The sequence below is a fragment of the Melanerpes formicivorus genome, unplaced genomic scaffold (genome assembly GCF_026170545.1).
Source record: "Melanerpes formicivorus ecotype bairdi unplaced genomic scaffold, bMelFor1.0.p_v2 SCAF_67, whole genome shotgun sequence".
Taxonomy (NCBI): domain Eukaryota; kingdom Metazoa; phylum Chordata; class Aves; order Piciformes; family Picidae; genus Melanerpes; species Melanerpes formicivorus.
This window is the reverse complement of record NW_027142419.1, coordinates 2,577,698-2,599,793: the sequence shown is the minus strand read 5'-3', so window position 1 is coordinate 2,599,793 and position 22,096 is coordinate 2,577,698. Positions and strand designations below refer to the sequence as shown.

Genomic DNA, 22,096 nt, shown 5'->3' with positions numbered 1-22,096 from the left:
GGGAGGACAAAACCACAACAAAAAAATGGAAGAAGCAAACCCAAAAAAAAAGAGGGGGGGGGGGAGAGGGGGGGAAGTGTTTTGGGTGTTCTGGAGAGGGTTTAATATGCTCCTGGGCCTCAGTGCAATAGATACAACTACAGTGCAGGTCATGACTATACAGACGGCGTCCGACCCCCCCCCCCCCCGCCCCGGGGCCAAGCTGTGGTGGCCGCTGTGGGCTCAGCCCCTCGGTACCTTGGGTGTGTGAACTGTCGCCGAGAATATTTACAGTACAGCGCTCCTGGGGTCGGAAACACCCCCCCACCCCCACCCCCACCCCCCCAAAAAAAACTAACCCCAAAAAAACAAAGCTATAACTTAAAAGGTTTCTACTATTAACAACCATCCAACAAAAATATATATAATATAAATATCTTCCAGTCTATACACAGAGCAGGGGCGGAGGGAGCCGCCCGGGGGGGGAGGGGAGGTGGGGAAAGGGGCAAGGAGGGGGGGGGGGGGGGGGGGGAAAAGGGGTAGGAGGGGGTTTGGGGAAGGCCAAGCTGCGCCAGGGGAGGTTTAAAGGTCGGATCTCAGGAAGTGTTTTCTTCACCGGAAGGGTTCTCAAACATTGGAATGGTCTTGGGTCAGGGCGGCGCCGGAGCCACCGTCCCCGGAGGCGGCTGCGCGGCGGCGGCGGCGGCGGCGCCGGGTGCTGGGGGACGCGGGGCGGCGGTGGCCGCGCGGGGCTGGGTCCGAGGTCGGACTGCAGGAGCTCGAGAGGCCTCTTCCAGCCAAAGCCGTGATTCGGTGATTCAGTCCAGAGGTGGCGGCAGGGGGAGAGGTCGCCGTAGTGTGTGGGTGGAGGCAAATATTGCCGAGATTCACCCCAAAACCGAAGAGATTGGTCCCTCCCCTCCGCCCCTCCCCGCTGCAAACCGTCAGGTGTGGCCCCGGGCAGCCTGCCCTGGTTGGAGATGTCCCTGCTCGCCGCAGGGGGGGGGGGGGGGGTTGGACCAGAACGACCTTCGATGGTCCCTTCCAACCCGATGCAATCTGTGAAGCTGTGGATCCTCAGAGCGCCTCCACCCCCGGCCTCGGAGTGTGGGTGGTGGTGGAGGGGTGGTGTGGAGTCGCCCAGGCTGCTCTCAGCGAGAACTCGTTGGTTAAAAAGCCCCCCGGGGGGGCTGCTGCAGGCTTAGTCGATTTCTTTTTAACCTGATTTGGCTACGATTAGCACGTTAAAAAAAAAGCCCCCAAATACCCCCAAAAGGATGAGGATGCTCCCAGCTGGAAAGCCTTCGGGCTCCAGGAGCTCCCCCCCGGGGGGGCGGGGGGGGGAACCTATCGCGTCGGCAGGACCCTCCTTGGTGGTGGTGGTGGGGGTGGTGGTTCTTGAGGGGGGGGCCACCTGGGTTGGGTTTGTTCAAAGCCTCTTTTGAAATCCTGGACGCGAAACCAGCTAAAAAAAAGAACAACCCCCCCCCCAACAACAAAAAAAACCCAAACCAAAAAATAACCCCAAAATAATAAAATAAGCCCCAAATAAAAACCTTCCTAACAGGCAAAAAAAACCCAACACCTCCCCTCCCCCTAAAAAAACACCACCCTGTCAGGAAAGGATCACATCGGTGAGAGTCTGTCCCTGCCAGGCCAGGGGGTGGAGGGGGTGCCCGGCTGGCCTGGCGCCTGTACACAGAGCGGTGGCAGAGAGGAGAAGCTGAGGACTTGGAAGAGAAGGAGGAGGAGGAGGAAGAGGAGGAGGAGGAGGGGGAGGAGGAGGAGGGCGAGCGGCCGCGGGCAGGGCCAGCAGCAGGTCCCGGCCGGGCCAGGTCACACCTGGGAGTCGGCGCCCAAGCTGTGGAACTCGTCCGGGGTTTTGTCGCTCTGGCCGGCGCCCCCCTGCCGGAAGCCCGAGGCGATCTCGTCGAAGGTCCGGCCCTTGGTCTCGGGCACCTTGAAGTAGGTGAAGATGAAGAAGAGGACGAGCAGCACCGTGAAGATGATGAAGACGTAGGAGCCGCAGAGTTGCTGGGGAAGAGAAGGAAGGGTGAGCGGATGGAGGGGGGATGGCGGCAGGCAGGTGTGGGAGCATCTGCCCCGGGGACAGGCTGGGGGGAGCTGGGGGTGGGCAGCCTGCAGAGGAGGAGGCTCCAGGGAGACCTCAGAGCAACCTTCCGGTACCTGAAGGAAGCCTACAGGAGGGTATGGGGAGAGGCTGTTTGCAACAGGCTGCAGGGAGAGGACCAGGGGCAATGGCTTCAGACTACAGAAGGGCAGATTGAGCTTGGCTATCAAGGACAAGCTCTTCACCACAAGGCTGCTGGAACACTGCAGCAGGTTGCCCAGGGAAGTGGTTGGGGCCTACCCCTGCAGATACTCAAGGTGAGGCTGGACAGGGCTCTGGGCAACCTGATCTAGTGGAGGATGTCCCTGCTGACTGCAGGGGGTTGGACTGGATGAGCTGTGGACCTCCAGCCTGGACCATTCTATGACTCTATGAGGGAGCCTGGCTGATGAACCATCCAGAGAGCCACACACAGCCCCAGCTTGGAAGGGACCCCAAGGACCACCTGCTCCAACTGTTCTGGGTCACAGTCTAGTTGGGCTGAGCAGGCCCAGAACCCTGCCAAGCTGAGTCTTCATACTGCCCAGTGGAGGGCAATCCACCACCCCCCCTGGGAGATGATTCCAATGTCCAACTGCTCTCATGGGGAAACATTTTTCCTCTGAAGTCCAATGGGACTGTGCCCAGCAGTGACTCAGCCCCAGCACCCATGGGACTCCTTGGAAAGAGGGAGACTCCATCCTCCTGGCAGCCACCCTTCATCTACCAGTGCCTGTCCTGGCACCTTGGCCCAGCAGCTAGGTCCTGCTCCCCCCTCCATGGAATGGAATGGAATGGAATGGAATGGAATGGAATGGAATGGAATGGAATGGAATGGAATGGAATGGAATGGACCAGGTTGGGAAAGACCTTTGAGATCATCAAGTCCAACCTCTCACCCAACACCATCTGATCAACTCAACCATGGCACCAAGTGCCTCATCCAGGCTCTTCCTAAACACCTCCAGGGATGGGGACTCCACCACCTCCCTGGGCAGCACATTCCCATGGCCAATCTCTCTTGCTGGGAAGAACTTCTTCCTAACCTCCAGCCTGAACCTCCCCTGGCACAGCTTGAGGCTGTGTCCTCTTGTTCTGGTGCTGGCTGTCTGGGAGAAGAGACCACCCAGCACCAGAACATCTCAGGTTGGAAAGGACACATAAGGAGCACAAAGATCATCCAGATCCTAGCCCCAGCCCTCAGCACCTTCACCCAGCCAAAGCACCTCACAGATTCACAGAACCCTAACATGGGTTGGGTTGGAAAGGACCTCAAAGCTCCTCCAGCTCTAACTGCCTGCCATGGGCAGGGACACCTCCCACCAGCCCAGGCTGCTCAAGGCCTTGAACACCTCCAGGGAGGAGGCATCCAGGGCCTCCCTGGGCAGCCTGTCCCAGTGTCTCCCCAGCCTCGCTGGAAATCTCAGTCCAGGTTTTAGGGCCCAAGAGAGAGCAGAGCCCAGGCAGCAGGGGTGCCCAGGCAGCAGGGCTGTCCATGCAGCAGGGTGCCCAGGCAGCAGGGGTGCCCAGGCAGCAGGGTGCCCAGGCAGCAGGGATGCCCATGAAGCAGGGGTGCCCAGGCAGCAGATGTGTCCAGGCAACAGGGATGCCCATGCAGTAGGGGTGCCCAGGCAGCAGGGGTGCCCAGGCAGAGGGGTGCCCAGGCAGCAGAGGTGCCCAGGCAGTGGGGTTGCCCATGCAGCAGGGTGCCCAGGCAGAGGGGTGCCCATGCAGCAGGGCTGTCCATGCACAGGGGTCCTATGCAGCAGAGGTGCCCAGGCATCAAGGGTGCCCAGGCAGCAGGGGTGCTATGCAGCAGGGTGCCCATGCAGCAGAGGTGCCCAGGCAGCTGGGTGCCCAGGCAGAGAGGTGCTATGCACCAGGGTGCCCAGGCAGAGAGGTGCCCAGGCAGCAGGGGTGCTATGCAGCAGGGTGCCCAGGCAGAGGGGTGCCCAGGCAGCAGGGGTGCTATGCAGCAGGGTGCCCAGGCAGAGGGGTGCCCAGGCAGAGCGGTGCTATGCAGCAGGGTGCCCATGCAGCAGAGGTGCCCAGGCAGAGGGGTGCTATGCAGCAGGGTGCCCATGCAGCAGAGGTGCCCAGGCAGAGGGGTGCTATGCAGCAGGGTGCCCAGCAGGGCTGATTACCGCGATGTACTGGAAGCCCATGCCCACGATGAAGTTGGAGGTCCAGTTGGACAGCCCAGCGACGGCGAAGGCGGCAGGACGCGGGCCCTGGCTGAAGAGCTCTGCCACGATAAACCAGGGGATGGGGCCGGGGCCGATCTCAAAGAAGGCCACGAAGCCGAAGATGGCCACGATGCTGAGGTAGGACATCCAGGGCATTTGGTCCTAGGCCAGGGGGGAGAGAGAAGATCAGCTCAGCAAAGGAGGACAAAGCATCTGCCCGCCCCGGACGCTGAGACTCAAGCACAGAGCTGGCAGAGGCCAGGAGGTTGCTCCAGGCTGGAAAATGGATGTCTGGGACCTGCTGGGGCAGCAGTGACCATTCAGCCATCACCTCCAGGAGGGTAAGTCCTTCCTCCTCTCCAACCACAGAATCAACCAGGTTGGAAGAGACCTCCAAGATCACCAAGTCCAACTGATCACCCGACCCTAACCGATAACCAAGTGCCTCATGCAGGCTTAGCTTAAACACCTCCAGGGACGCCGACCCCACCCCCTCCCTGGGCAGCACATCCCAAAGGGAACCCAAAGGATCCCAAAGGGGTCTCCTCCTCCCCCAAGCCACCACAGGGAGGGTCAGCATGCAGGACCTCCTCCCAGCCCACCCCTGCCCAGCAGCAGGCAGCACTCACCAGCAGCGTCAGGGCGATGGTCATCAGCACGGCGCAGCCGGCCATGCCTGCCAGCCCGATGAGGTGCAGGGTCCTGCGCCCAGCTCGTTCCACCACAAACAGCTGGTGAAGGGAGACAAGCATCCATCAGCACATCCCCAGCTGGGAGGAAAGCCTCCTCCTCTTCCTCCTCCTCCTCTCCACCTTCCCTGGCGGGCCAAAACTCACCGAAACAACCGTGAAAGCTGTGTTGACCACGCCGGAGCCGATGGTGGCGTAGACAGGCTGCTCCACACCAGACTTCTCGAAGATGCTGGTGGAGTAGTAGAAGACCTACAAAAGGCAGGGATGTGCCATGAAGAAAGGAGTCAGGCCTTAGAGCCAGCACAACCCAAGCTGAGCTGTGGCATAGAATCATAGAATTGTCAGGGCTGGAAGGGAGCTCAAGGCTCAGCCAGCTCCAGCCCCCTGCCATGGGCAGGGACACCTCACACCACAGCAGGTTGCTCACAGCCACCTCCAGCCTGGCTGCAAACACCTCCAGGCAGGAGGCTTCCACCACCTCCCTGGGCAACCTGTGCCAGGCTCTCTCCACCCTCATGGGGAACAACTTCTTCCTGGCATCCAATCTCAATCTCCCCACTTGTAGCTTGGCTCCATCCCCCCCAGTCCTATCCCTCCCTGACACCCTCACAAGTCCCTCCCCAGCTTTCTTATATCTCCCTTCAGACACTGGAAGGCCACGAGAAGGTCCCCTGGGAGCCTTCTCCTCTGCAGACTGAACAGCCCCAACTCCCTCAGCCTGTCCTCACAGCAGAGGAGAGGCACCCTGCTGCCCGCTGGCACTCACGGCGTTGATGCCCGAGAGCTGCTGGGAGAGCTGCAGGACGATGGCGATGATGATGGGCTGGCGGTACATGGGCGAGCGGAACAGCTCCATGATGGTCACCTTCTTCTCCCTCATCATCTGCCGGCTCTCCTCCTTCATCTCCTGCAGGTCGCTGCTGACGTCCGTCGTGCCCCGCAGCTTCTTGAGGACTAAAGGGCAGAGGTGGGAGTGAGCGGCAGGCGAGGGCCCCGCTGCGGGGCAGGGGCGGGGGCGGGGCAGGGGGCGGGGGGCGCTCACCGCTCTTGGCTTTGTTCTCCTCGTTGCGGTTGATGAGCAGGAAGCGAGGGCTCTCGGGGGCGAAGGGCAGGATGATGCACTGCAGCAGGGCCGGCACGAAGATGAAGCCCAGCAGCAGCGGCCACAGCGAGTCGTTGCCCATGATCAAGTCCAAAACCGAACACCTGAGGAGCAGAGGGGTTTGGGTCACCCTTGCCCAGCTCCAGCCGGACCCAGCCCTGCTGCTCCTGGCTGCGCTGCAGGCTCGGGCGCCCGTCAGAGGCTCACAGAGAGCTGTGCTGCCTCCCAGGATCACACAGCTATTGAGGCTGGAAAACACCTCTGAGATCATCCAGTGCAGCCTGTGACCTACCAACCACCACATCAGCTGCACCCTGCCACCAAGTGCCACATCCAAGCTTTCCTTAAGGACCTCCAGGGGTGGCCACTCCACCACCTCCCTGGGCAGTCCATCCCAGTGCCCAATCAGCCTTTCTGTGAGGAATTGCTTCCTAATATCCAATCTAAACCTCCCCTGGTGCAGCTGCAGGCCATGCCCTCTCGTCCTGGCACAAGTTGCCTGGGAGAAGAACCTGACCCCCACCTGACTACAGCTTCCTTTTAAGTAGTTGTGGAGAGTAATAAGGTCCCCTCTAAGCCTCCTCTTCTCCAGGCTGAACACCCCCAGGTTGTTGAACAACTACCAGGTGACCAACAGGCCCCAAGAGGCACCACGTCATGATGCTGCCCACCCCAACCCTGAAGACCCCACAGCATCCCTGCTCCTGCTGAGCTCCGTGTCCACCCCTCCAGCCCCAGCTGCACCTGAAGCGCAGTGCAGACCCAGCCCTGTGTGCCCCTGCGCTAAACCCCATCCCCTGGTGACCATCCCCACCAAAGCCGGGGGAGCTCATCCCCACCGCCGGCTCTCCAGCACTGACCTGTGCAATCAGGATGCCCAGGACAATGCCCAGCTGGTGGAAGGTCCCCAGGGCACCCCGCAGGGCGGTGGGCGACACCTCGCCCACGTACATGGGCACGAAGCCGGTGGTGAGGCCGGAGTAGAGGCCGATGATGAAGCGGCCGAGGATGAGCATCTCGAAGGAGAAAGCCATCTTGGAGAAGCCCATCAGGACAGCAGCCACGAAGGCAAGGATGTTGGACATCAGCATGGAGTTGCGCCTGCAGGGGGAAGGCAGGAGGGGGAGGAGGACGGTGGGCGTCAGCGAGACCCAAGGGCAGAACGCAAACCTCGGCCCGTGTGTGGCAGGAGAGAGGTGCCCCAGGTCACCCCCCCGCGGGACGCCAGGGAGGGGCGAGGCTGCAGAAGCCTGCACCGAGGGCCGGCAGCCCGGTGCTCACCGTCCAAAGCGGTTGACAAAGAGCCCGACGGAGAAGGAGCCAATCATGCCCCCCACGGAGAAGATGGCGACAGAGAGGGACCAGAGCGTGGTGAGGGTGGCGGGGCTGATGGGCTCCTCGTAGCGGTACAGCCACGTGCGGTTGTAGAAGTCCTCAATCACCTGCAGGAGAGAGGGAGGAGGAGCAAAAGCCGTAGGTGAACTCCAGCCTGGTTCCCCCCGCGGCTCCGCCGGTGTCGGCGGCCGGCCGCCCGCGCCGCTCACACGGGGATGCGTCACGGCCCGGGAGCCGCCCGGCCGCTGGCACAGCTCCAGCCCGGGGGAGGAAACCTGCTGGGATGCGCCAGGGAAATGCAGCCGGACGAGTTCTGCCCTTGCCCTGCCCAGGGAGCTCGGCGCTGCCAAAGCACCTCCCTGGCCGGGCTGGGTGGCTGCGGGGAGGTCAGGCTGCACCCCGGGGCACGGCAGGTGGAGAGGGAGAAGCAACGCAGGGCAGGGGGCGAGGGCAGAGCTGCTGGAGGAAGGCAACAAAGCCTTTGGAGCAGGGCTTGCAGTGGCAGGAGGAGGGGGAACGGATCTGAGCTGGATGAGGGAAGATTGAGACTGGAGATAAGGAAGACATTCTTCAGAGTGAGGGTGGTTGGGCTCTGCGGTTCCTCTTGAGTCCTAAAACCTGGGCTGAGATCTCCAGCGAGGGTGGGGAGGCACTGGAACAGGTTACCCAGGGAGGCTGTGGCTGCCCCCTGCCTGGAGGCGTTCGAGGTTGGAACTGGGTATCTTGAAGGTCCCTTCCAACCCAACCCAGTCTGTGATTCTGTCAGCAGGGCCAGCAGGGCAGCTGGCAGCTCCCTGGGCACTCCTTAGAGCTTCAGTTAACAGAACCCTAGAACAGAGCATCTCACCCCAGCCCCCTGCCACGGGCAGGGACACCTCCCACCAGCACAGGCTGCTCAAGGCCTCATCCAGCCTGGCCTTGAGCACCTCCAGGCAGGGACAGCCACAGCCTCCCCGGGCAGCCTGTGCCAGAGTCTCTCCAGCCTCACTCTCAACAATTTCTCCCTCATCTCCAGTCTCAGTCTCCCCTCCTCCAGCTTCAAGCCATTTCAAGGGCTTTCCTGTGCTGTGCCCACAGTGCAACCCTTCTGCTGGAGCTCTGCAGTGGGACCATCCAAGGCAGGCCCTGGCCCTTCACAGAAGATATCTTTGGATCCAGTTTGGTTATTTTTAGAGCCAGCCCCTGCTGAAAGCTTCAAGTCAAGTCACTCAGGAGTGACCCACACCCAAACCAAAAATGCAGCAGGCTCCATAACCACTCAACCAAGCCTGGCTGAACCAGTGGAGGCTTCCTGCACTCAGGAGAAGCTCAAGTGGCCCCAAGCCCTGGCTGCTCTGGAGGGTTCCACACACACCCAGCCCCCTGCCAGGCACTGGCTTTGCTGTCTGCTCTCCCCATGGCTATGAGCACAAACAGGAGCCCCTGGCACAGGCAGGGTGAGAAATGTCCTCTGTGGCCTGCTAGAAACCTCAGGGATTCACAGATTGCAGCAGGCTGGAAGGGACCCTCAATGGGCATCTGGTCCAAGCCTGCCCTGCAGTCAGCAGGGACACCTCCAGCTGGAGCAGGCTGCCCAGGGCCACAGCAGGGCTGATTTTGACAGGGGTGGGAGGGGATTGCTTTTTATGTTGCCTCTTCCACAAAGCCCCTGATGGTTTCATCAGGACTGAAGAGATTCTGTTTGCCCCCTGCTTCACCTGGAGGTTTGGATGCTTTGGGGCTTCCCACAGAATGGGACAGGTTGGAAAGGACCTCTGGAGACCATCAAGTCCAAGCCCCCTGCCAGGGCAGGCTCACCAAGAGCAGGCTGCACAGGATGGTGTCCAGCCAGGGTTTGAATCACTCCAGGGATGGAGACTCCACCACCCCCCTGGGCAGCCTGCTCCAGTGCTCCATCACCCTTCACATAAAGTTCCTCCTCGTGGTCAGATGGAGAACCTCCTGTGCCTGTCAGCCCTTGTCCTGTCCTGGGCCTGGCCCCATCCTCCTGCCACCCACCCCTGAGGTATTGATCAGCATTGATGAGATCCCCCTCAGGCTGCTCTTCTCTAGGCTAAAAAGCCCCAGGTCCCTCAGCCTTTCTTCTCAAGAGCTGTCCCAGGCCCCTCAGCATCTCAGAGCCCTTTGCTGTGCCCTCTCCAGCAGTCCCCTGCCCTTCTTGAACTGGGGAGCCCAGAGCTGGACCCAGTGCTCCAGAGGAGGCCTCAGCAGGGCAGGTTCTGTGATCCTCCTCTCCCCTGACATCCCCAAAACAAATATTTGTTGTCCTTGTTGTTGTTACTCTGTGGAGAGCCCAGGCCCAGCTCAGGCTGCCAGGGTGGGGAAGCAGCTCCCTGCACACACTCCACCAAACCTGATGGAGCTCCAAATTCCTTCCTGCTTTCCCCAAAGCCTTGAAGCAGGGGAAAAAAGGAAGCCAAGTGACAACAGCTGCCCCAGCGCTGGCTGAGCGGTGCCAGGCTGCTGTGCTCTGCCTGATCCAAAAATAACAACCCCCCAGCCCCTCCCCCCAGCCCCCTCCCCTGCTGCAGCCTGGTGCCTGGGAGAGCAGGAAGGGAGAAACAGGCAGAAAGAGAATGCTCTTTTCCCAAAGCTGGGAGGCTTCCCCTCTCCTTCACCCTCATTTCGTTTCAGCTGAGCATTTTCTGCCTGCCCCTGCCCAGTTTTAGGCTGTCCCCTCCCCACATCTCATCTGCCAACACCCCACAAGCACCCCACGAGCACCCAGCCACTCTCTGAGGAGCAGGCAGGACCACAAAGCTGCACTCAGCCCCCAAGAGAAGCAAACCTTGCACCTCCTGAAACCAGGGCCAATGCATCCCAGCCCTGTGCCCACAGGGGTTCCAGTCCTGCACCCCTTGCATCCCCCCAGGCATCCCTAGGCCCACCCCAATGCATCTCCATCCTGCACTCCAATCCCAGTGCAGCCCAAACCTGCATCCTGATGACATCCTTGCATCCCAATGCCAATGTACCCCAATCCCACACCCCCAGGCATCCCTAGTCCCACCCCAATGCATCTCCATCCTGCACCCCAATCCCAATGCACCCCAGTCTTGTGTCCTGACATACCCTGATGCATCCTCACCCCAATCTATCCCCATCCTGCATCCCAATCCCAACCCTGCACCTCAGTTTACCTGATGCATCCTGCACCCCAATGCACCTCAACCCCAATGCATCCCCATCCTGTGCCCCAATGCATCTCAACCCCAATGCATCCCCATCCTGTGCCCCAGTGCATCCCAATCCCAATGCATCCCCTCCTGCACCCCAGTGCATCCCAGTCCCAACCCTGTGGAACAATTTACCTTGATGCATCTCCATCCCAGCCCTGCTCACTGATGCATCCCAATCCCAATCCCAATCCCAATGCATCCCAGTCCTGCACCCCAGTGCATCTCCACACCAACACATCCCAAACCCCAGCACATCCCCACCCATCAAGGTGGGATGACCCAGAGCATCTCTCCCAGGCCCACACAACTCACCCTGCCACCCCTCCTGCCCCCCAGCACCCCAAACCCTTCCCCCATCAGCTCTGTGCCCCCCCAGAGCAGCCCCACTGCTCTGGCACTCCCCCTGAGACAGCCCAGCCCAGGGCCCTAGCAGGGGAGCCCCAGAACACTGGGGGGGGTACTGAAGCAGCACCCCTGGGGGGTGTCTTGCCTTGCAGAGGGTCTGCAGGAACTGGAGCTGAGTGCCAAGGGTGCCCATGGCACCCAGAGCAGCGTCTCTGGGGGCAGGAGGGGAAGCAGCCAGAGGGGCTGAGGCAGTGTCCTCAGGCTGGGCTCTGCTGGGATCAGTCACAGACTGCTCTGGGTGGGAAAGGACCTTTAGAGCTCACCCAGTCCAGTGCCCTGCACTCAGCAGGGACAGCTGCAGCTGGGGCAGGTTGCTCTGAGCCCCAGACAGCCTCACCTGGACTGGTGCCAGCCATGGGGCAGCTCCCAGCTCTCTGGGCAGCCTGGGCCAGGCTCTCCCCACCCTCAGGGTCAAACATTTCTCCCTTCTCCCCAGTCTGAATCTCCCTTTTCTATTTCCAAACCATCTTCCCTTGCTCTGTCACTACAGGCCCTGCCCAAAAGTCTGTCCCCAGCTTCCTTCTCAGCCTCTTGAAGCGCTGCAAGGCCACCAGAAGGTCTCCCTGGAGCCTTCTCCATGCTCATTAACCCCAACTCTCCCAGCCTGGCCTCACAGCAGAGGGTTCCTGCCCTCAGACCATGTTTGTGTCCCTCCTCTGGCCCTGCTCCACCAGGTCCAAGTCTCTCCCATGCTGAGGAGCCCAGAGCTGGGAGATGGGAATTGCAGAGCACCCTGCTGGGCTGGAGCTCAGGGAAGATCAAGGCTGGGTGCCAGAGCAGCTCCTCAGTGCTCTCCAGGCATTTCCCAGCTCTCCAACACTGCCCCCAGCTCCAGAGGGGAACTTTCACCACCAGCCCAGCATGGATGGGCCCAGGAGAAGGTGGTCAGGGTTGGGTGTTTCAGGCAGGACAACACCTTGGGCACAAGCACTGAGGGTGCTGGGGGGAAGCTGCAGGCTCCAGCTGCCTGAGGTCCTGCCCCAGCCACGCACCATGGCTAAACACAGCTGCACCAGCACCCCAAACAAAGGCACTCTGGGTCCCTTCTGCTCTTCCCTGGGGTCTGCAAAGTTTCTGCAGGAGATGCTCTCACCCACAAGGAGTTTTTCCAGTGCTCAAGGCGAGATTTTGCAGGCCAAATATTATGGGATTAATAAACTGCCAGCGTGTTAATTGCATGGGAGGGTGCAGCAGAGGCTGGGGTGAAGCTCAGGGACAGCTTTGGACCCCAGGCTGTCCCTCTGAAGCCTTCCCCTGGCAGTGGAGTTTTGCCCTGGGTATGTCACAGCCACAGAGTTCCTCTCATTCAACTTGAAACTGGGGAGCAGAGCCCAACCCCCTCCCTGGCTCCAGCCTCCTCCCAGGGAGCTGCAGAGAGCAATGAGGTCTCCCTCAGCCTCCTCTTCTCCAGGCTCAACACCCCCAGCTCCCTCAGCTGCTCCTCCCCAGCCCTCTTCTCCAGACCCTTCCCCAGTTTCATAGCCCTCCTCTGGATTGCCCAGCTGGCATTTCCAAGCCTCCCAACACCAAGAGGGGAAGACCAAGCCCGGGGCAGGGCAAGCTGCTGTAGGCTCTCACCCACCCACCAGCCACCGGAGGGTCCTGACACTGCACTGGGGAAGGAGCAAACACCTCCTGCTCTCCATCCCACTTCTCCCTTAGGACGCAAAGCTCCCATCCAAGCTGTCATTTCCCCCCCCCACCTACACTTCCAGAGGACTCAAACCCTCATTAACTGCCAGAGCTTCCCCTCTTTAATTCACTCAGAGCCAAGGTCCCACCCGCAGAGCATCCTGCAGGCGTTCCTGGGATTCTTCTGCCCAGCACTCAAGGGCCCAAGCCAGGAGGAAACTTAATTCTCCTGGGAAGGCAGGAGCTAAACAACTGCCTGGCAAATCCCATTACAGGCAGTAAGCTGCCTAGTGGGATGTACTATTTTAACTGGGCAGGGGGGGCAGTGGGCTGGTTTTGGGGCAGAGGGCTGGTTTGGGGGCAGGAGGCTGGTTTGGGGGCAGAGGGCTGGTTTGGGGGCAGGAGGCTGGTTTGGGGGGAAGGGGCTGGTTCAGGAGCTGGGGGCTGGTTTGGGGTAGGGGGCTGGTCTTGAGGCAGGGGGCTGGTTTGGGGCAGGGGCTGGTTTGGGGGCAAGGGAGTGGCTCATGGAAGTTCCTCACGGTTTGAGGCAAGGGGCTGGTTTGGAACGGGGTAGTTTGGGGGCAGTGGGTGGTTTGGGGGCAGTTTGGGGGCTGGTTTGGGGCAGGTTTGGGGCAGAGGGGTGGTTTGGGGCAGGAGGCTGGTTTGGGGCAGGGGGTGCTCACCTTCTGGGGGGCGTTGATGACGCCGGTGTTGTAGCCGAACTGCAGGGAGCCCAGCACCGCTCCTCCCACGGCGAGCATCAGGCGAGCCGTCATCTGCAGCGGGGCACAGCACAAGGGGGTCAGCTTTGGGGTCCCAGCTCTGCACCCCCTCAACACCCCCACACACACCTCACAGAAGTCCCCCACCAAGGGCTACCCAGGAAGTGCAAGAATCACAGACTGCCAGGTTGGAAAGGGGAGCCCCAAGGATCATCTGGTCCGAGGCTGCCAGGTGATGGCTGCAAGGAGCTGGCCCAGCACCCTGGCAAGCTGAGGCTTAAAGCTGTCCAGGGTAGGGCAATCCACCACTGCCCTTGGGAGATGAGAGAATCACAGAAACAGGGAATTGTTTCACTGAGTCCAACCAGCAGCCCAACCCCACCATGGCCACCAAACCCTGTCCCCAAGTGCCATGGCCACAGGGACGGGGACTCCACCACCTTCCTGAGCAACCTGTTCCTATCCCTGACCACTCTTCCAGCAAGAAATTGTTCTTCACGTCCAACCTAACCTTTCCCAGTACAATTTCAGGCCATTTCCTCTTGTCCTGTCACTTGTTACTAGAGAGCAGAGCCCAATCCCCACCTCACACGCTTCAGTCTCCTCTCAGGGGGCTGTAGAGAGCAATGAGGTCTCCCTCAGCCTCCTTCTCTCCAGCCTCAACATCCCCAGCTCCCTCAGCTGCTCCTCCCCAGCCCTGTTCTCCAGACCCTTCCCCAGCTCTGTTGCCCTTCTCTAGACCTGCTCCAGCCCTCAGTGTCCTTCTTGGTGTGAGCTGAGCCCAGGATTGGAGGTTTGGCCTCAGCAGCAGCCAGCACAGGGAACGTCTCATGGTGAGAAAAGAGGAGAGATGCTGGCAGGGTCCTGAGCACCAACGCCCAGGACAACAGAGCAGCATCCACGTGGGGCAAGGGGGGAAAAAAACCATCCCAAAAAAACACAGGTTTGGGCTTTAAAAGAAAATTTTGTAACTCCTGCTGTTTGGGGATTCCAGGAACTTGCCTGCAGCCCGGGCCGGGAGGGTTATCTGTGCTCGCAGGACCTCCCGGGAGGGCTCCATGTGACAGCCGGGCAGCCTGCCAGCCGGAGGCGCTGCCGGGGCCACGCCGGTGATGGGCACGGCACCGGGCGGGCATCGTCCCGGCAGCGGCGCGGGGACCCCCCCCCCGGGGCGAACGGCGCTAACGAAGCCGCCGCACCGGGGCTTAATTAACAGTCGCCGAGCAAGTGCCCTGCTGCTTGGCAAAGCCTTCGCCGCCTCCTCTTCTTCCTCCCGGCTCCAGCCGCGGCCACAATCGGAGCCTTGTTGGGGAGCAGGGTCAGGGCAGGCCAGGGCTGGGCCACCTTCGTTAACAGCCCAATTATCCCGGGCAGGAGATTTTCCCAGCCGCTCAGCTCCGAGCACCAGGATCCGACATTCCCGGCTAAGCAGCTTTGGGATGATCCACGTGAAATGGATAAGCCCTTTAATTTGAGGGGAAGGGGAAGGGGAGGGGGGAACCGGGCTCTCTTTGGTTATCCTGGCTACCAAGGATGCTCCCCTGGCACGGCGGGCGAATATTCCCAAGGGGATTTGGGGCCGCTGAGCTCAGGAGGACGCCAACAAATTGTTCATTTCTTCTGCCTTAAGAAACATTTCCTCCTCTTTGGGTTTTTTTTTTCGGTCTTTTGAGTAAATAATATAAATAGAGCCAAGGGCTGCTCCCTGACCTCGCTGCTCTCCCCCCCCCCCCCCCCCCCCCCCCCCCCCCCACCGCTCTGAGTTTGCCGGGAAAAAGCAGCAGGGAATAAAGCCAGGCCCATTAACGAAGCTCATTAATTAGGCTTGGCCCCAACACAACTAATCAGGGAGGGTTTGGCACTCGGGGGCCGTTGGGCGCTTCGCTAGCAACCCACCGCCGAGAAGTGAATGCCCCAACCTGGGAGGGCAGAGAGGGGCTGGGAAGCTGGGGGTGGCCCAGAAAAACACGGGAAAAGCCCCCCCCCACCCCACCCCACCTCCCACCCCCCAAAGAAGAGCAACTTCCCAAATCCCCCCCTCCAGCCCCAGCCCTCCGCTCCCTGCTCCACGCATCCGCGGCAGGCGGCACCGGGAGCGCCCTGACCCAAACCCGAACCCAAACCTTAACCCAAACCCTAACCCAAAGCAACCTCCGAGGGGTTACAAAAATGAAGGGGGGGGGCGGAAGGGGGAGGTTGGTCTTGGGGTGCTCTGGGGGAATTTTGGGGGTGTTTAAGGGCTTTTGGAGGAGGTTTTATTGCTTTGCTTTTGGGGGAGAGCTGCTCCTCACTTTGTGAAGGCTACCTCTCCATTTCGGGGCCATCGCTTGCTTGTCAAGGAGCTAAGCTTCACTTTCTGGGGGGGAAATCTTTCCCTTTGGGGGGAAGCTATCCTTTGCTTTTGGGGGGAGGCTTCTCTTTTGCTTCTTAGAGGCTGCCCCTCACATTTTGGGGGCCATCTCTCACTTTTGTGGGACAATTCCTCACTTCTCAGGGGCTACCTTTAATGTTTCCAGGGCCCATCTCTCGCTCCTTGAGGGCTACCTTGCACTCTCTGGGGGGCAGCCGCAGTTTTTTGGGGGGGCCGCCTCTCACTTTTCAGGGGCTACCCTTCCTCTTTTGTGAGTAACCTCTCACTTTTTTGGGGGGGGGCTACCCTTTGGTTTTTGGGGGAGCCCCCTCTTGCTTTTTAGTGGCCACGGATCACTTCCCGGGAACTATTCCTCACTGCTTGGGAGCCACCTCTTGCTTTCACCCTTCTTCTTTGGGGGGGTAATCTCTTTTGGGGGGCTATCCTTTGGGTTTATGGGGAGCCCTCTCTTGCTTTTTAGAGCCCCCCCCCTCACTTTTTTGGGGACCACCCACCCCTTTCTGGGAACTACTCCTCCTTTCTTGGGAGCCATCTCTCCCTTTTCAGGGGCGACCCTTTGTTTTTTGAGGGCCACCCCTCCCTTCTTGAGGACCTTCTCTCCCTTCTCAAGGGCTACCTCTTACATTTTGGGAGCCACCTCTCACTTTGTAGGGGCTACCTCTCACTTTTGAAGGGCCAGTCCTCACTTCTTGAGAGCTACCCTTTACTTTTGGGGAGCCCTTCTCAGCTTTTGAGGGCCAACTCTCCCTTTTTTTAGTGGCTAGCCTTCATTTTTTAAGGGCCACCTCTCCCTTCTTGAGGACCATCTCTCCCTTCTCAAGTGCTTTTACATTTGGGGAGCCATCTCTCACTTTTGAGGGGCAGCCCTTTGTTTTTCAAGGGCCATCTCTCCCTTCTTGAGGACTTCTACTTTTTATGAGTCATTCTCATTTTTGGGGGGAGCCACCTCTCACTTTTTAAGGGCTACCCTTCCTTTTTTAATGGCCACCTCTCCCTCCTTGAGGACCATCTCTCCCTTCTTGAGGGCTTCCTTTCACTTTTTTGGGAGCCACCTCTCAATTTTTTAGGGGCAGCCCTTTGGTTTTTTGAGGCCATCCCTCGCTTCTTGAGGGCTACCTTTAACTTTTTGGGAGCCATTCTTATTTTCTTGGGAGCCACCTCTCGCTTTTCAGGGGCTACCCTACTTTAAGGGCCCTCCCTCTCCCTTCCTGCAGGGGCTACCTGTTACTTTTGGGGAGCCATTCTCAGTTTTTGAGGGCCATCTCTCCCTTCTTGAGGACTATCTTTTACTTTTTAGGAGTCATTCTCAGTTTTTTAGGGACCATCTCTCACTATTTAGGGGCTCCCCTGCTTTGTTTAAGGGCCATCTCTCCCTTCTTGAGGACCATCCCTCACTTCTTGAGGGATGCCCTTTACTTTCTGGGACTCTCTCTCAGTTTTTGAGGGCCATCTCTCCCTTCTTGAGAACCATCCCTCACTTCTTGAGGGATGCCCTTCACTTTCTGGGACTCTCTCTCAGTTTTTGAGGGCCATCTCTCCCTTCTTGAGGGATGCCCTTTACTTTTTGGCACTCATTCTCAGTTTTTGAGGGCCATCTCTCACTTTTCAGGGGCTACCCCACTTTAATGGCCATCTCTCCCTTCTTGAGGACCATCCCTCCCTTCTTGAGGGGATGCCCTTTAACTTTTTGGGAGCCATTCTCACTTTTCAGGGGCAACCCTTTATTTCTTAAGGGCCCTCTCTCCCTTCTTGAGAGCTACCTTTTACTTTTGGGGAGCCATCTCTTACTGTTTAGATGCTACCCTTTGGGTTTTTTGAGGGTCACCTCTCCCTTCTTGAAGGATGCCACGAGCCATGCTCACTTTTTGGGGGGGCAACCCTTCTCATTTTTAAAGGCCCCCCCTCCCTTCTTCAGGACCATCCCTTCCACCTCGAGGGATGCCCTTAACTTTTTGGGAGCCATTCTCATTTTTAGGGAGTCATTCTCAGTTTCTTGGGGGGTGGGGGGAGGCATCTCTCACTCTTTAGGGGCTACCCTTCGCTGTCTGGGAGGGGGGCACCCTTCCTCCCTCGGGGTAGCAGCGGTGCCTGCAGAGGGCTGCACGGCAGCCCGCGGCGCGCAGGTGAGTCACGGCGGCTCCGTGCCGCGGCGGCGGTGGGGATGCATCACAGCGCTGAACTTTGCTCCAGGAAGGTGACACCTCTTCAGCACCAGCCCCAACCACACCAGGAATTATTCAGAATCAAAGGCACTTCAGCAATTTTAACTTCCGGGGGGGGGGGGGGGGGGGGAAGAGGAAAGGAGGGGGGCGACGACACACGACACCAACCCCAAACTTCAGCGCTGGACCTGCAGCAAAAAACTCTTTTGTATCGGGTTTTTTTCCCCCCCCCCTTTTACTGAGCTGCAGCCTCTCAGAGAGGTGCCAGGATAGGGCTACTGGAGCTTTTTGGAGGCTCTCCCCAGGCAGGGTCACTGTGAGTCAGCTCCTCCTGCTTCGCTCCAGGCTTCCCAGTTCCAAACACGCCGCCCGGCCCGATCCGGGCAGGAGCCTTTCGGCTGGAACCTCACCATTAAAGGAGAGGCTTAGGATGAGGAGGTGGGGGGGGAGGAAAAATTAATAATAAACTTCTAAAAGGCCAGGCTGGGATGGGAAACTCCTGCAAAGCCAGGCATGGGGTGCCTTGGCGGGGGGGGGAACTGCTTGCAGAAAATAGCAACTTTATTTGGAGTTTAGGGAGCAGGGGGGAAACAAAAAGACACCAAACACAACCCCCAAGCCCAGCAGAGTTCCACATCTCACCCTTGGGCAATAAAAGTCATTTACAGCCCAGACACATCCACCACTGCTGCCTTTTCTTCCTTGTGCCTTAAGAGAAAGGTGAGTGTGGCACTTCTAATTTGAATACGTTTGTGTTTTGGTTGGGGTTGGGGTTTGGGTTTTTTTTTTGGGGGGGGCTGCTTCCTGCTTCCTTTGTCACTCAAAAGCAGAAGCTCAGAGGTGGTATCACCCCACAGGGTGACAGCAGCTCTCCACCTCCCCCCCCGCCAAGCTGAGAGCAGGCTGCACTTGGCTTTGCGACGTGTTCCCACCCTCCAAACCCCCTCTCCAGCACAGAAGGAGCTGGGGGATGCTGCCCGCCGGGGGAACAAGGAAATGAATAATCCCTTGAAAAGCCAAAATAATATCAACAGAGCATCCCAAGAGGGAATATCGCCGCAAAAAAAAAGTTACTCACGAGGCTTTAAGGACCAGGAAGGAGGGGACTGAAGCCATTCCATCCAGGGAGATGGAAGGGGATTGCAAGGAGGGGGGGGGAGCAGCCCTGCAGCATCCCCGGCCGCGCTTGTTTGCACCCCGGCGGAGCGCAGATAACCGGATCCGGCCCCAGCCCGGGCTAACTCTGCTGGCACGCTGGCTCCCAGCCCAGGAAAAACTTACGTACCCACCGAGGGCCGGGTAAAAGCTGCTCCCAAACCATGGTGCCGGCTTCCACCAACCCTGCGGGGGGTTATAGTGCACCAGAGATTGGGGGGGGGGGGGGGGGGGGGGACACACGACATAGCATCTCTGCTGCACTAAAACCCCCCGCAGGGTTGGCGGAGGGAAGGTCATTGGCATGGGAGAAAGCTGGCAGCCGGAGCAGTGTTAGTTGATTGTGTGATTTTACTCCCCCCCCTCCCTCCCTTTCTTAAAGGTCAGCTGGGGACGGCGACACGATTCCCTCCGAGTTTTGCAACCGCAGGAGCGTCTGCGACGAGCCCGGAGAGATGTTTTCGCATGCAAAGGGCTCGGAGAAGCCCAAGCTCCGTGGGCAGACAAGCACGGCCCGCTTCCCAACGTTAAATATTCCATTTGAGGGTGGAGGGCCGAGCTAGCCGTGTGTCGTGTGTCCCCCCCCCCAGCATCCTCCACCTTCAACACAAAAACCTTTATTTCCCCCCCCGCCCCGCGCCACCTCTCTTCCCTGCCTCCCAAAAAAACCCCTCTCCGGGCTTCCACAGCCTCCCATGAGAGCACAGCAAATTGCTCCCGCGATTAATTACCTACGGGGGGGATGGGGAAAAAAAGAATTAATCGTTTCTAACCCTAACGGAGCGGTGATTAAGACGGCAAGAGAGTGAGGGTGAGCATCCCCCGGCCGCATTTGGGGCAGCGGGGAAGAGCAGGGCCCCGGGGGCTGGCAGAGAATTTCTCAGGGGGTGGGGAAGGGTGGGAAACAAATAATTAATTAATCGTTTCCAACCCTAATGGAGCGGTGACTAAGACGGCAAGAGAGTGAGGGTGAGCATCCCCCGGCTGCATTTGGGTAGCGGGGAGAGCACGGCCCCGGGGGCCGGCAGCGCATTTCTCGGGGGGATAGGGGGTTTAAAGCAGAGCAAATTTCGGCTGCTGCCATTCCCGGCCCCCATCACAGCGCTGCCGGCCGGCACGTTCCCTGCTTCCCAACCCCACACCTCAGCCCCGAAACCACCACACCGGGGGCAGGGCCAGCTGTGGGGAAGGTAAACCAGCAGCAAAATCCTTCCAAGCTCATCCTCCAAACCTTGGTGTGGTTGAAGGGGATGGGGGGGCGGAGGGAACGAGGAGTTGCTCGCTTGGGGAGAAACCAAGAGGAGTCCTTGCGGTGACATCTTTAATGGGAACGAAAATTTCGTCTGGTTTTTGGGTCTTAGTTGGACGTCGCCCGGCGCTGCCACCGAGCGAGCGAGCTTTGCTATTCCCAAGCCTGGAAAAACCAAAACAGCCTTAAACAGAACCCAAAACGCTCCCGAGCAGATGTTTGGAGGGGGTGGGCAGCACCCCGAGGTGAGGCCGGACAGCGCAGCCGGGGCTCTAACGTTAATGACCCCACCGCAATTAATTCACTTTTCTCATTTAGGGCCTGACATCGCCTTCCCTTGAGCCATCACCACCCCGACAGTCTAAAACACTTCATTTTGGGGGGGGGTGGGTGGGAGGAGGCGAGGGGTGGAGTGTTTTGGTGCGGGGAGGACCCGGCTGCTGCTGCCCGGCCGAACGAGTTTGTGGCATTTAACAACTCCCTTTTCGGGGACAAATAGAGGGGAATTGGGTCAAACTGCGGCAAAGTGGTCAAGCCCTGGGGTGACCCAGCACGGCCGGGGGTAGGGGGCGGTGGGATCTCAGGGGGTCTCCCCCTCCCCAGCAATGTCACCCAAGCCCTGCACCTCTCAAACGCCAGCTCAATACTTTGCGGCTTTGGGGGCCTGGCTGCCTCTTCCTCTCGCTCCAAACTGGGCCCAAAAGTGCCCTTTTTGGCTTCTTCGATTATCTTAAAAGTCTTTCCCAACCGAAACTGCTCCGATTCTAGCATTTCCGCGCCTCAGCAAGGGTTTTTTTTCCACCCCCAAACTCTCCCGCAGGCAGGTCAGAGCCGCGGGCTGCGCTGCTCGGGGTCCTTTCGCCTCTGTTTTGAGACCTTTTGCTCCCCCGGGATCGCGCACCCCGCGCGGCAGCTCCGCCGGCTGGGCTGCCCGGCGCGTCCGCGGCGCGGTGCGGGCTGCCCCCGGATGCTCGGCGAGCCCAAACACCTCCCCGGTGCTCGTCCCCCCTCCCTCCTCCTGCGCCCGTTGTGTAACGCGCCGGAGGATGGGGGGGGAAAGCGGGGAGAAGCGGGAAGGGGCCGGCGCGGGCTTCTCCCGGACGCGACTGTGGCGGCGGCGGCGGCGAAGCTCACCTTGCTGCCGGTCTCCATGGCGGCCCCGGGACGGCGGCGGGGCGGCGGGGCCGGGGCTGGCGGCGGGCCGGGGGGGGGCGGCGGAGTGGCGCGCAGCGGAGCGAAGCGGTAGCGCGCGGCCGCGGCGGGGGCATTGAGGCGGCTTAAGAGCGCGGGGCTGAGCTGGGGGCGCGCGGCGGCGCCCATTGGGCGGCGCGGGGGAGGGGGCGGGGCCAGCGGAGAGGCGGGGCGAGAGCGGGAGCCGGAGGGAGAAGGAGGAGGGGGGGGTGGGAGGCGGTGAGAGCGTGCGGGGCTGCACGTGGGCGGCGGGGGGGCTGGGCGCGAGCGTGGGGCGAGTGTGCAAAAGTGAGGCGGGGGGGAGGGAGCGCGAGGGGGGCGCGTGTCGCTGCGGGGGCACGTGAGTGAGTGTGTGCGCACAAGGGTGTGCACGTGTGCGCACAAGCGTGTGCACGTGTGCAAGGGCGTGCACGTGTGCAAGGGCGTGCACGTGTGAGTGTGCAACAGAGCGTGCAGGCGCGTGTGTGCATGTGTGTAAGGGTGTGAACGTGTGACTGAGCGAGAGTGTGCACATGTGTGCCTGTGTGCGTGTGAGTGCACACCTGAGTGTGCAAGAGTGTGCCTGTGTGCATGTGAGTGCACACGTGAGTGTGCAAGGGTGTGCATGTGTCAGTGTGAATGTGCTC

General features: G+C 60.0%; 1 protein-coding gene across 1 annotated transcript; it reads right to left on the bottom strand.

Moving 5' to 3' along the window:
- Positions 1-356: 356 nt before the first annotated feature.
- SLC2A1 (solute carrier family 2 member 1) lies at positions 357-21,524 on the bottom strand. The gene is given in 11 exon segments (XM_068162791.1): positions 357-2,013; positions 4,234-4,437; positions 4,905-5,006; positions 5,112-5,216; positions 5,734-5,921; positions 6,010-6,163; positions 6,165-6,173; positions 6,930-7,170; positions 7,351-7,511; positions 13,304-13,396; positions 21,414-21,524. Coding segments are annotated over 11 exon segments (1,473 nt in total). The 5' UTR covers positions 21,432-21,524; the 3' UTR covers positions 357-1,815.
- Between the last annotated feature and the right edge of the window lie 572 nt (positions 21,525-22,096).